We start from the raw sequence: 15,037 nt of genomic DNA on the forward strand, positions 1-15,037 counted from the left end.
ATTACCTGAAAGTGTTTTGAAAGTGGCAAAATTATATAGGCAAATGTATTTACTGTTAATAGTAAATTAATGGAGCTTTATAAGAGTATAACCTTGGATTGCAGCAATTTCCAGTTTACGTACTACCAAAAGTGGAGTATCAAGCTTGTTATGGAGTTGAAGCTCTGACTGAAAGTGAACTTTGTCGCTTATGGACTGAAAGTCTATTGCATTCCAACTGCTCATTTTATGTTGGTAAGTTATGCAAGAGGCTTTGCTCTCCTTTTTAATTCCCTTGTAAATATATACAGTTCAATTCATTCGTAGATACTTCCATTCTGTACTTTTAATTTTCAGTTTTCTGATATATTAATATTTCTTTCTATTAAAACACCATTCCTACTCAAGAGTTAAATGGCAGGGTGGGAGTAGTGATTATCAAATGTTTTCTCTCTTACTCCCTTATTGTACATGAATGCCAATGTAATCATTGTATTTTTAAAATACTTATTTTATTTAGGAGTGTAACTAAAAATGTAGACATGTTTTGTAACAAGCGTTTTTTAAAAGTACTATTTAATTGGCTTTAAAATAAATAAATAAATAAATATATATATATATATATATATATTTCTTTTTTTTTTTTTTTTTTTTGCGGTACGCGGGCCTCTCACTGTTGTGGCCTCTCCCGCTGCGGAGCACAGGCTCCGGACGCACAGGCCCAGTGCCTCCGCGGCATGCGGGATCTTCCCAGACTGGGGCATGAACCCGCGTCCCCTGCATCGGCAGGCGGACTCCCAACCACTGCGCCGCCAGGGAAGCCCTAAAATATATATTTTGAAATTTTCTTAAAATTATAATGACATTTTTTTTAAACCTCAAATATTACCTTGATGAAATAGTTTTTCACTTTGTTTCTGGTTTTGTTTTTTGTTGGGGGGGTAGTTAGGCAGGTTCTTAATTTGTGTTGGCTGTGTTCATGTACAGTTAACATACTTCACATGAAGGATTACTTGCTAATCATTGTTGATACTGTTCTGTTTCCTTTGAATGCCTAATCCTATGCTTCTCTATTCATCCCATACATCTCATGCCAGCTATCTCAAGCTGCCCCTCCATGACGTAATTTCCTTCCTTTGGGCTCTCAATGCACTCTTTTTTTTTTTTTTTACCACTTTTATGATTTGTTGCTTTCTACTTAATTGTTGGGTTTTTTTTTTTCTTTTTTTGCGGTACACGGGCCTCCCACCGCTGCAGCCTCCCCCGCCGCGGAGCACAGGCTCTGGACGTGCAGGCCCAGCGGTCACAGCTCACGGGCCCAGCCGATCTGTGGCACGTGGGATCCCCCCAGACCGGGGCACGAACCCCCGTCCCCTGCATCGGCAGGCAGACTCTCAACCACCGCGCCAATTAGGGAAGCCCTAATTGTTTTTTAAGCCTATCCTATCTTCCCCGTAGACAATAAGTAGTTTAAGGTCAGAGTCTGATGAAACTTTATGTTCTTATAGTGCTTAGCATAATTCCTGGTATGTCATATGTGTTATAAGTGTGCTTTTCTTGCTTAATCAAAAAAAGTTTACTCACTTGAAAACCTTTTTCATATTTTGGTTAATCAGTATTTTGTCTTCATATTTTGTGAGAGTGTTAATAAGATCATTGATTCACTCTCTTTATATAATCCAAAAAGGAAGTGGCTAATGTACTACTTGGTGGGCCTAGCCTCTTCGTCCCCCTTCATACACGCTGCCAGAAGTTTATTGTAGTAGTTTTCAGCCAATAACCACAATTTCAATGTTCCTCCAAAAGACCTGTTGCCATGACACATACCAACAGTCCTCGTGTAAACTACTTGAAAGCAATCGCCAACCACATCCATTTTAGGAAAGCCCCAAACAAAAACTTATCATTGAAATCCTCTTTAAAGTACTGACAGAAAAGACATTCCTGACTAAAACATTTAAGGTTTTTTTTTTAATGTACAGTTTAACAGATAAAACTACCATCATCTATATCTACATGGCTTACTTCATCGAAACTATAGTAGTCTCGCCTTAATTGCAGTTTCACTCTCTGTGGTTTCAGTTACCTTCAACCAGTCAACTATGGTCTGAAATATTAAATGGAAGATTCCAGAAATAAGCAATTTATATGTTTTAAATCTCACACCATTCTGTGTAGTGCCTGGGATGTGAATCATCCCTTTGTCCAGCTTATCCCACCCATTAGTCACTTAGTGGCATCTCAGTTATCAGTGCTTATATTCAAGTAACCCTTTTTACTTAATAACAGTCCCAAAGTGCTGCAATTTAGATATGCTGAAGAGAAACTGCAAACTGCTTCCTTTAAGTGAAAAGGTGAAAGTTCTCAACTTAATAAGGAAAGAAAAAAAGTTGTATGCTGAGGTTGCTAAGATCTGTGGTCAGAACGAATCCTCTATCCATGAAATTGTGAAGGAAAAAGAAATTCGTGCTTGTTTTGCTGTCAAACTGCAAAACAAACCTCAAACTGCAAAAGTTATGGCCACGGTGCAGATAAGTACTTAGTTAAAATGGAAAAGATGCTAACTGTGTTAAGATATTTTGAGAGAGAGTGAGGGAGAGAGACACCACATTCAGAAAACTTTTGTTGTAGTATGGTTAAAATTGTTCTGTTTTATTATTAGTTATTATTTATCTCTTACTGTGCCTAATTTATACATTAAACTTTATTGTAGGTATGTATATGCAGGAAAAAACAGTATATGTCAAGTTCGGTACTATAGTTTCAGGCAGTATATGTCAAGTTTCTACTAGGGGGGGTCTTGGAACGTATCACCTGTGGATAAGGGGGGACTGCTGTATTCTTTAAAGTCATAAGTAGTCATTGCCTTATGTGCTATTTCTCTTCGGTAAATCCTATCCACTGATAAGCATTCATTTTAATGTAATGGAGTGGTGTATTTGGTATCTTTGACAACGGAAACAGTGATGTCTGTGTCTCACTGTTTGGTGAGAAACATGTTGCATTGTTATATGGTTGTGTTTGCTTTGTTTGGGTTTTTTGTTTTTTATGCGGGGGTGAATGTTTTGAAGTGCTATTTTAAAAGCATCTGTGAGTTTTGAGGGTTTTTATTTATTTATTTTATAAATTTATTTATTTATTTATTTTTGGCTGTGTTGGGTCTTCGTTGCTGCGCATGGGCTTTCTCTGGTTGCGGCGAGCGGGGGCTGCCCTTCATTGCGGCGCGCGGGCTTCTCATTGCGGTGGCTTCTCTTGTTGCGGAGCACAGGCTCTAGGCATGCGGGCTTCAGTAGTTGTAGCGCCTGGGCTCAGTAGCTGTGGCTCGCGGGGCTTTTTTGTCTGTATGTAATGGACATAATAATAATTTGTTCAGGGAATTCCGTGGTGGTCCAGTGGTTAGGACTGAGCACTTTCACTGCTGTGGCCCTGGGTTCAATCCCTGGTCAGGGAACTAAGATCCCACACGCCACGCGGCACAGCCAAAAAAAAAAAATGATAATAATGTTTTGTTCGATCTACCTCAGGGACTATATGCACAAATCCTTTTTCTTCCAATGATTACATAATATAATGCCCTAAAAGTACACTCCTCCTTGATGAAAATAGATACCACAAGATAATGAAGTGATACTTCGTGTATTTCTGTACTGAGAAAGAACTAGCTATTAATCTAAAATTTAGATGAAAATATGGACAATCATCTTTATGATACAAGAGTAAAAAAGGATTTCTTAACCAAAGATTAAAAGTGGACTAACACAAAACAACTGGTAACTTCTCTATATTTACACATAATTTTAAAAATGTCTACATAGTACTCCTGTTATAAAATATTGTCAGTTGTAAAATACATCTTTGATTTGATAATGTTTTCTTTTCCATATGCAACTTTTTAAGTATAATATACATTCAGAAAAGTGAAAAAAGTAAATGTACAGCTCAAGGAATTATAACAAAGCCAGCACTTCTATAATTTGCACCCAGACCAAGAACTTGAAAACTGCCAGTGCCCGGGAAGACCCCACCTTGTGCCACTTCCCAACATAGCTGTCTTCTCTTCTCCAGGGGTAACCACTGTCCTGCCTTCTAATGTAATCATTTGGTTTTTGCCAGCTCTATACAAATGGAATTATAAAGTTCTTTTGTTTATACCTTCTTTTACTTAACACAGTTTTTGAAATTTATGTGCGTATAACAGTAGTTTTATTGTTTTTGACATATTCCTTTGTAAGAATATACCACCATTTATTTATCCATTTAACTTTGGGAGCCTGTTTAGGTTGTTTCTATGTTAATGCAACTATGAACATATTGTAAGTGTCTGTTAGTGCAATGGGTACATATTGCTGTTGGGCCCATACCTAGGAATGGAACTGTTTGGTCATAGAATTATTGGGTCATAGTTTAAGCTTACATTTATCTTCAGTAGATAATTCCAAAAAGTTTTCCAAAGTGATTGTACCAATTTACACTTATATTAGCACTGTGAGGGTTACATTTTCTCCTCATCCTTGCCCACACTTGGCCTTATAAGTTTAATTTTAGCCATGCTGGTGGGTAGGTATTATTAATATCTCATTATTGTTTTAATTTGCCTTTCCTTGGTTATTTATGAAGTTGGACACTTTCATGTTAATAATCATTTGGATGATCAGTTTTGTGAATTGCCTATTCAAACCTCTTTTTGTGTTGTCAAGTTTTTGTTTGTTTGGTAGTTCTTTGTTGGTTTTAAATGTTACAAATATTTTTCTCGTACTCTGTGACTTGCCTTTTCAGTCTCTTAAAAGTGTCTTTTGAACTTAATATAGACCAATATTTAGCCATTTCCTTTATGTTTAGTGCTTTCTTTGCCCGGTTTAACAAATCTTCCTTACAGCAGCATCATGAATATAATATCTTCTAGAAGGCTTTTTAAAAGTATTTTTAAATTTCTAGATACACAGTTTATGTGGTGTTTATTTTTGCATGGAATATCAAGATTTCTTTTTTTCAGTTTTCAGCACCGTTTATTGTAAAGACCACCCTTTCTCTGCTGCTCTCCAGTGTTACTTGTGTTGTAAATCATATATGTGAATCTAATCCGGACTCCCTATTTCTCTATCCTTGAGGCAGTACATGTCTTAATTACTCTAGTTAGAGTAATTACTCTAGCTAGACCTGTCTTAATTACTCTAGCTTTATAAAATCTTTTACTGTTTGGTAAAGTAAATCTTGTCAACTTTTTTTGAAATTAATTTTTACTGGAGTATAGTTGATTTACAATGTTGTTAGTTTCTGCTGTACAGCAAAGTGAATCAGTTATACATATACATGTATCTGCTTTTTTTTAGATTATTTTTCCATACAGAGTATTGAGTAGAGTTCCATGTCAACTTGTTTTTCTAAAAGAATTTTTTGGCTATTCTTGGCCCTTTTGCATTTACAGATTTTGGAGTCAACTTGTTAATTTCTCCCAACAGCAACAGGAAGATTGGGATTTTTGTTAGGAAGTGCATTGACTCAATGTGGAACAAATTGACAGCTTTACAATAACAAATCCTTCAATCTGTGAACTTTAGATATTCTTCTATTTATTTATATCTTTAATTTCTATTAATATCTTTATGATTTTCTTTGTAGAGATCTTGCACATCTTTTATTAAATGTATTTGTTGATAATTGATTCTTTTATGTTATAAATGGTATTTCTGAAATTTTATTTTCTTACGGCTTGTTACTAATAATATAGGATTTATTTGCATATTGATTTTGTATATTGATATTGTATCTTAGTAACTTTGCTAAGCTCATTCTTTCTAGTAATTTATATTTTCTAATTAAATAATTATGTTCTCTGCAAATAATGACCATTTTATTTCTTCTTTACAATCATTATACTTTTCTTTTTCCTTGCTTTCTTTGCCTAGAATTCAAATAGAAGGTGAATAATGGGCATCCTTGCCTGTGTCTAATCTTAAAGGGGAAGATTAGACATTTTGTTTAGTATTTTGTATGGGTTTTTGTAGATAGCATTTATTAGAAGAAAGCGGTTCCTTTCTATGCCTAGTTTAAGAATTTTAATCATGAATGGGTAAAAAAAAAATTATCAGATATTTTCTCTGCATTTATTGAGATTATATGATGGTATAACTTTTGTCTTTTATCCTACTAAGGTTATGAATCATGTTAATCAATTTTAAAATGTTAATCCAATCTTGTATTCCTGCCGTAAGTCCATCTTGCTCATGATATATTACTCTTTTTATTTATTGGTAGACTTAGCTTGTTAATATTTATTTTGCCATTTGTGTTTATGAGTGAGATTGGCCTGTAATTTTCCTTGTGAGGTATTAGTATTAAGATTAAGTTGATGCCATAAAATGAGTTGAGATTTATTTCCTCTTTTTCTGTTATCTGGTAGAATTTCTATAAAATTGGTATTATTTCTTACTTAAATGTTTGGTAAAATTGACCTGTGAAGCCTAGAGTTTTCTTTTTGAAAGTTTCTAATTATCAATTCAATGTTTGCTCTTTTTTTTAATTGAAGTATAGTTGATTTACAGTGTGTGTTAATTTCTGCTGTACAGCAAAATGATTCAGTTATACATATATACATATACATTCTTTTTTATATTCTTTTCCATTATGGTTTAATCATAGGGTATTAAATATAGTTCCGTGTGTTATACAGTAGGACCTTGTTGTCTATCCATTCTGTGTATAATAGTTTGCATCTACGAACCCCAAACTCCTAATCCATCCCTCCCCCACCCCATGTTTCCTGGCTTCTTTTGTTTCTGTTGAAAAGTCAGCTGTTCATCTGATTTATGCTCTTTTGCAAGTAATATGTCTCTTTTCTTTGGTAGACTTTAAATTTTATCTCTCTCCCTTTCAACAATTTTTGTACATTGTGCCTGTGTTAGGTTTTCTTTGTAAATATTCCTTTTTACATGTTCATTTTATAACATTGCTCCTTAATATGTGATTTGATGACCTTTATCAGTTTGGGAAAATTCTTGTCATTACCTCACCAAACATCACTTCTTCCCCATTCGCTCTCTCTCTCTTCTGGGATTTCAGTTGTATTATGTTACATCTTACTGTATCCTTAGTGTCCCTTACATGCTCTTCCGTATTTACCTTCCTTTTGACTCTTTATGCATGATTCTCAATATTTTCTTCTACTTTACTAATTTTCTCTTCAGCTATCCCTAATATACTATTTCACCCATCACCTGAGTTCTCAGTTTCATTTATTGTATTTTTTGGTTCTAGATTTTTCATTTGATTCTTTTTTATACATTATAGTTTTCTATAGAAATTCTCAATCGTGTCTTAAGCATATTAGGCAAAATTACTTTAAAGTCTTTCTCTAATACCTCTGTTATCTAGATTCTTTGTGAGTCTTTTCTATTTTTTTTTTTGGTGTTAGTTTCCTAGCGCTGCCATAACAAAGTACCAAAAACTGGGTGGCTTAAAATAATAGAAACTTCTTGTTTCACAGTTTTGGAGGCTGGAAGTTTAAAATGAAGGTGTCACAAGGCCATGCTCCTGAAACCTGTAAGAGAGAATCCTTTGTTGCCTCTTTTTCCTTCTGGTGTTTGCCAGCAATCCTTGGCATCCTTGGCTTGTAGATGCATCGCTTTCATCTCTGCCTCTGTCATCATATGAGATCTTCTTCCTGTGTGTCTCTATCCTCTTCCTATAAGTACACCATTCATATTGAATTAAGGGTCCACCCATCATAACTAATTACATCTACAACCATTCTACTTACAAAGGAAGTTACGTTCTGAGGTAGTGGGGGTTAGAGCTTCAACATATCTTTTTACCGGGACACTTCATTCCGTGGCATGTTGTTTTCCTGTCTTCTTTTTTATTCCATGTTTTTTCATTGTATGCCAGAATATTCTTTATCAAGGGCCAGATATTGTATATGAAAAATTCTAGAGCAAATACAAGGGCTAAAATGTTATCTTCCTCTAGATAGGATTACTTTTGACCACACTAGCAATCCAGATTCACTGTAATCCAGTTACAGGGATTTAGGTGATTTGAAGCTTGACTTTGGACCCTAGATAGGCCAGTCTGTTTCCCCCTTATTGCTAGGATGTTGCCATTCATGGTCTGACATTGCCAGTCTTTGGAAAAGCTTACTTGCAAGTCTGGCCCCTGGCTGGTATCTGGGAACTTAGCTAGTAAACAGTTTTCTACACTGACGTAAAACTTCCTTTAGCTGATAAGGAGAGTTCATTGTGCCTACACTGTTTGTATAAACAATATGGCTTATTCTGAACATCTGCTTTCCTTCTGAGAGTCTGGAATTTTGGTATGTGTTAGTCAGAGGGTGCCTACATGATGAGCTCCCAATAAAAACCTTGAGCGCTGAGTCTCTAATAAGCTTCTCTGGTATAAAAAGAAAATGTTGCTGGAGGAATTAAGTGAATATTGTGTGACTCCAATGGGAAAGACCTCTTTTTTTTTAAAATGTGGTAAAATATATGTAATATAAAGTGTACCATTTTAACCATTTTATGGTACAATTTACTGTACATTTTTTAGCGTATGATTTAGTGGTATTAAATACATTCACAGTGTTGTTCAACCATCATCACTGTCCATTTCCAGAGCTTTATCATCATCCCAAATAGAAACTCAAGAGAGAACTTTTGAAAATTGCATCTCATTTCCTCTGAACTTCACCCACACTTCTTTTCCTTTTGGTGTTTCTCCTTTTGCTTGTATCCTTTTGCTATAACAAATCTTATACATGACTAGAACTGTATGCTGAGGCTATGAGTCCTTTTAGAGAATCACCAAGCCAGGATCCCAGCTCAGAGCTTGTGTTTATCTAATTCACAGACCCTGAACTCCAGTTTTTGTTCGTCTAATCCTGAGAGACTATTGAAAGCTCTGGTTCATTTCTTAGCTTCTCAGTTGCTTTTTCCACATTAACAGGTACTCCTAAGAGAGAAGCACCCCTAAGTGCCAGGCTTACATCTCTGGGTTTCTTTCTTCCTCTGGTTTGTTGGCTCCAAATATATCCTCAATCCCTTTTTCTGGTAGCCACTAACAAATTATGTAATTTAATTAGTCATGATATTTATTGCCTGTCTTTGTCTCTTTTTTTTTTTAACATCTTTATTGGGGTATAATTGCTTTACAATGGTGTGTTAGTTTCTGCTTTATAACAAAGTGAATCAGTTATACATATACATATGTTCCCATATCTCTTCCCTCTTGCGTCTCCCTCCCTCCCGCCCTCCCTATCCCACCCCTCCAGGTGGTCACAAAGCACCGAGCTGATCTCCCTGTGCTATGCAGCTGCTTCCCACTAGGTATCTACCTTACGTTTGGTAGTGTATATATGTCCATGCCTCTCTCTCGCTTTGTCACAGCTCACCCTTCCCCCTCCCCATATCTTCAAGTCCGTTCTCTAGTAGGTTTGTGTCTTTATTCCTGTCTTACCCCTAGGTTCTTCATGACATTTTTTTTTCTTAAATTCCAGGTATATGTGTTAGCATATGGTATTTGTCTTTCTCTTTCTGACTTACTTCACTCTGTATGACAGACTCTAGGTCTATCCACCTCATTACAAGTAGCTCAGTTTTGTTTCTTTTTACGGCTGAGTAATATTCCACTGTATATATGTGCCACATCTTCTTTATCCATTCATCCAGTGATGGACACTTAGGTTGCTTCCATGTCCTGGCTATTGTAAATAGAGCTGCAATGAACATTTTGGTACATGACTCTTTTTGAATTATGGTTTTCTCAGGGTATATGCCCAGTAGTGGGATTGCTGGGTCGTATGGTAGTTCTATTTGTAGTTTTTTAAGGAACCTCCTCTTTGTCTCTTTTGTTTATTGATATATCCCAAGCACCTAGAACAGTATCTGGCACACAGAGGTGCTCAATAAGTATTTTTAGAATAAGTGAAGTTGGCTTGGATAATTGATTGAAGGAACAGTAAAAGTCAAGGAGAAGGGAAATGGTAGAAAACAAGCCATAGAATTTATATACTTTATTCTTTTTACTGTCCCTAGATGTATGTAAGACAAACCATTGGGATGCAGGAAGAATATATTATAACTCATTTTTTGTATGAAAAATTAAAAATTTAACATTACTCATATTAAGTATGTGGATTGACAGGTGGTCCTCTCCTTAAAAACAATCAGTGTCATGCTTTAGTAAGCCAAGCAGTGAGGCACTTGTTCCATTTGGATCTATGTATCATTGTGGGTATCTTTTTTTAGCAATGGCAGCTGTTAAAACCTATATAGCAAAATGAATTGAACTTTACAGCCGTCCCTCAAATAGTTGTTATTGCACAGAATTAAGCCAAGATTTTTCAAAACAACAAAGCATAGTTAATTATATATTATATTGCATATTATTTTATTCTTTTCAAAAATTTTCATCTGTTTCAATTTCTATTAATAGTTTTTAATGTGTGTTGACTGCTGCTCTAAATAAAAGAGAAAAATAAAGCTCAGAATGATTAACTTACATATAGATACAGACTCCATCAGCGGCAGGATCAGAATTTAGTCACAGTCTTTTAAGTGTTTATAACTTTGCTGTAAACCTAAAAAGGGCTAGGGAAAAATTGGTGGGGGGGGGCGGGGAGGTCAGATATAACAAAAATGAAGCACTGTGTGTGTAACAATGTTAATCAATGTGACTTAAGGCAGATGATTCATTGTGTCTTAGAAACTGGGACCTTAAAATCCTGACCAGAAGATCTCCACGTGCTCATATTCTCTTTCCCATGCAGTCATGCACCATAGTCCTTTCTCAGTTGTGGCCTGTGTTTCCCTCACTCAACCGTTGCTAGCCGCTCCTCCATTTAACTTAAGCATTTCATTGTCAGTTTTCCCTGCCCAGCCCTATGATCTCAGAATTTCAAAGAAACTTAAGACAATCTCTTCTCAGAAATCAAAGTTGGAGACCAGTGCATTAGATCTTTTGGAGAGGACAGTAAAGGTAGAGTTTACATGCATGGTTCAGAGATTCAGATAGAGCATATCTTACGAGACACAAGTGACATAGCATCTCATTTATTTAACTGAAGAGCATATTGGTTTATAGGACTCTAGTTCAGCAATTTTGAACTAGAGTCCTATAGTCTCTTTTTCAGGTAGAATAAACATACTTGTTTTTTGTTTGTCTGCTTTGCTATGAACGTGTTCTGCTGTTCCTTTAGATTGCAGTATTCTTTTTATCCTCTTGCCGCATAAAAACATTAAGATGTATTCCTTAAGGAAAATTCCCAAAGTCATCTTATCACAAGTTCTGTATCTACTTTCCAGTTCTCTAATATATATCAATTTTGTATAGTTGACATACAGGCAGTCCTTCCTTTGCACAATTCTGATACACACAAATTTCAGTTACGAAGGTATTTAACTGTGAGTAATTGCGTAAAGTACAGACGTTACTGCTGACTCTTCAGTCCACAAATCACTACATAAGTAACAAATGCACGTCATGACCAGTGACCAATCATGTCACTTCTTTCAAAGTCTGTCATTGATTGTTCACTGCGCACCTGTTACTGAGTTGATGCACAGGAAGCAAAATGTGTAGTTGTGTTCCCTCCTTGTCTCCCAGTGATAAACTCGTGTGATGTTTTACAAAAGTGGATAATCAGAAGAGGGAATTGGCCAACAAAGATTAAAGCACAGCAAAGAAACAAAAGGTCATACTGCTGGAAGTGGAATTTGAATTGAGCATAAATGGAGTTACAGAAGAAATAGCTGACAGTAGAAATGTTGACACTGGTGCAGTTCAGGAGACCAGATATGCCAAAAGAGGAACTTAATGAAGGTGAACTCATAAATGAGGAAAGTGCTTGTGGCATAAAGGATGAAGAAGTGACACTGGCATAATATTTTACATTAAAAGAACTCTTTGAGATATATCATGATATTAAAAGCGCAAAGGCTATCATGTTGGAAGCTGATTCGAGGAGTGTGACCATTCACCACAGCATAGAAAAGGTGCTTGCTCCCTATCTTAAGTTGTACAAGCAGAAGGCGACAAGCACTATTCAGACTGCTCTTAATGAGTTTTTTATAATGAAATAACACTTTAAATCTCAATGTTTTTAATTTACAGTATACTAAATAAAGATTACTTTTTACTGTTTTTTCATTTCTCTATACGTTTATAACTGATGGGGAATTTATAATGTTTTGACCAAAAAAATCTTAAAGGTAATGGAACAGTTTTAATTTTTCCCATTGATTTTTAAAATTGCTTCCATAGTTCTGGCTTATGTGTGGTTATTTTTCTCATCCCATACTGCATGCAGAGTAGGAACTGCCTATGTATATGTGTGTGTGCACGTAAATATGTATGAATGTGTGCATGTATATAAAGCCTTGATTTGTATTATATAACCTTCCCAAACTTGACACACATAAAAAATATTTGGATAACGCACTGTGATATACAAAAGAGATTGCTGTGGCTGAGGGATAATGTCCAGGAAGCTCTTGCCATCCCACACCTTGCTCAGCTGCCCCAAGGACTGAGGAGATAAATATCTCAAAGACACATGTATACTCATTTAAGCCCCACAGGTTAAAACGCTCCGATGTTGAGAGAATTGTAGACTCCTTGAGGAGGTGGGCCCTCATAGCACTTAGTATGGTATTCTCTGTATATTTTTTGACCTAACTGTATTTGACATATACTATATAATATATACTTTTCATTGAGATTGCTTTAAAAAGGTAAGAACTGTTAGTGATTTTCCTCAAAGGCACATTTAGTAAATGTCTAAAAATGTTTTATTGTACATGATATTCCCTTTCTACAGTTATTAAACCATTGAAATGTGTCCTTTTTATTAGAAACGTCAGTGTATAATGAGTGTTAGGAATGCAGAGGTGAAACTGAAACTTGGCACAGGAAATGATAAGTAGGCGTGGGAAAAACAGATTTGTTGTAGAAGAAAGGTATCTGGTAAAAATGTTTCTAATTCTTTTTATGAGCACAAAGCAAATGAAAGGGGACTAGATAAGAAAATGCAATATTAAATTATATGCATTTTTTTGTTGCACAATGATTGATTCCAGGTCATGTATTTTGATAACCAAATATTGGAAGCTGAAAAAAATTAAAATCAAAATGTTATTATTTTCAGCATTGTTGAGTATTATACTCTTACGCTATTGATGTATTTAACTGCTGTAATAACATGATTTTTGTCTTGACATGGTTATATAACATTTAACTAAGAGCTGTCTTTTATATCATTTCCTTGGAACATTTCAGGACTTCAGTGTTGTGTCCTAACCTGTTTTGTTGTAGAACATACGCATTACTTTTTAAAATGGAAGTGTAATCTTGAGAGTTTTCTATTTTGTTTTTTGGAATTCTAGAATTAGGTCACGTTTGTAAGAAAGTAAGTCTTTGAGCAGACTTTTGATTTTTTTTTTTAAACCATAGGAAATGTTATGGTGTGCTTTAATTTAAAAATAAGCCAGATTTTTTTAAGGTTTATTGAGATATAGTTAACTAATAAAATTTTAAGATATTTAAAGTATACATCATGATGATTTGATATATGTATACATTGTAAAAGGATTCCTCCCATCTAGTTAAATTAACACATCCATCACCTCACATATTTATATTTTTTCTTTTTTGTTTTTTGATGAAAACATTTAAGTTCTACTCTCTTACTAAATTTCAGTTATATAGTATGGTACTATCAACTGTGGTCACCGTGTTATACATTAGATCCTCAAGACTTTATTCATCTTATAGCTGAAAGTTTGTACCCTTTTAGCCCCCAACCCCTGTGAACCACTTTCCTACTTGTTCCTGTGAGTTTGACTTTTTTTCCCAGATTCCTCGTGTAAGTGATACATGCAGTATTTCTCTCTCTCTTTCTGACTTATTTTACTTAGCATAGTGTCCCAAGGTCCATTATGTTGTTGCAAATAGCAGAATTTCCTTTCTTCTTATGGGTGAATAATATTTCATCGTGTGTGTGTGTGTGTGTGTGTGTGTATCACATCTTTATCCATTCATCCATTGATGGACACTTAGGTTATACATGTCTTGGCTGTTGTGAATGAGTAAGCCACATTTTTGTAATCTAAATTTTACCTTAACCCAGACTGTCTTAGAAATTTGTAGAGCATGCCCAAACTATAAATTTGACTTTATCTGCTTGCTTTCATAATAGGTACATATTTCTCTAAAAATTTAATTTCCATAAAAATGCAACTTTAATAAAAATTAGAAACACCACTATTTTAACAGTTGTTATTCTTAAATTGTGGGCTTAGAGATGATTTTTTTTGCTATGGACATGTGTAAACTTTTCTATGTTAAGCAAATATTTTAGAATTAATACATATTTCTTTTATAATCTGACTTGTAATTCATTTTATTTTATTTTTTCTATAAATTTATTTATTTATTTTTGGCTGCTTTGGGTCTTCGTTGCTGTGCGCAGGCTTTCTCTAGTTGCAGTGAGTGGGGGGTACTCTTCCGTTGTGGTGCACGGGCTTCTCATTGTGGTGGCCTCTCTTTGTTGTGGAGCACAGCCTCTAGGCACGCGGGCTTCAGTATTTGTGGTTCGTGGGCTCAGTAGTTGTAGCTCAGGCTCTAGAGCACAGGCTCAGTAGTTGTGGCACATGGGCTTAGTTGCTCTGCCGCATGTGAGATCTTCCTGGACCAGGGATCGAACCCACATCCCCCTGCGTTGGCAGGCGGATTCTTAACTGCTGTGCCACCAGGAACGTCCCTAATGTCATTTTAAAATACATCTTCAGTTAATAAACTTAATAAAATGTCTATTTCTCCTACTTTTAGAATATAAAGTTACTTTACAATTATTACAGTTTTGTAAAAACATCTTTAAAGAGACTGGATAACTTGGCTTTTTTGTTTTTTAAATACTGCAATTGTTCTCTTTAAGTTTGATCTTTTATTTTAGGACATATTGATACATTTACTTCAAAGCTTTTCCTGCTAGAAGAAATCACCTCAGAAGAATTAAAAGAAAGACTTTCAGCCCTCAAGTAAGAAGCTTTACTTTGTGTTGGGAATTTAA

At 35.3% G+C, this 15,037-nt stretch overlaps 1 protein-coding gene across 9 annotated transcripts in view; it reads left to right on the plus strand.

Moving 5' to 3' along the window:
- Positions 1-15,037, plus strand: part of ICE2 (interactor of little elongation complex ELL subunit 2) — a 90,466-nt gene that overhangs the window by 41,607 nt on the left and 33,822 nt on the right. For 7 of the 9 annotated variants that reach the window (XM_049705976.1, XM_049705977.1, XM_049705978.1 and 4 more), the window contains 2 exons: positions 105-234; positions 14,921-15,005. In XM_049705976.1, coding sequence (XP_049561933.1) covers positions 105-234; positions 14,921-15,005 — 215 coding nt within the window. The remainder of the gene's footprint in view (positions 1-104; positions 235-14,920; positions 15,006-15,037) is intronic. The other 2 variants (XM_049705981.1, XM_049705982.1) reach the window with 1 other exon arrangement.

The sequence above is a fragment of the Orcinus orca genome, chromosome 2 (genome assembly GCF_937001465.1).
Source record: "Orcinus orca chromosome 2, mOrcOrc1.1, whole genome shotgun sequence".
In the NCBI taxonomy this organism is placed as follows: Eukaryota; Metazoa; Chordata; class Mammalia; order Artiodactyla; family Delphinidae; genus Orcinus; species Orcinus orca.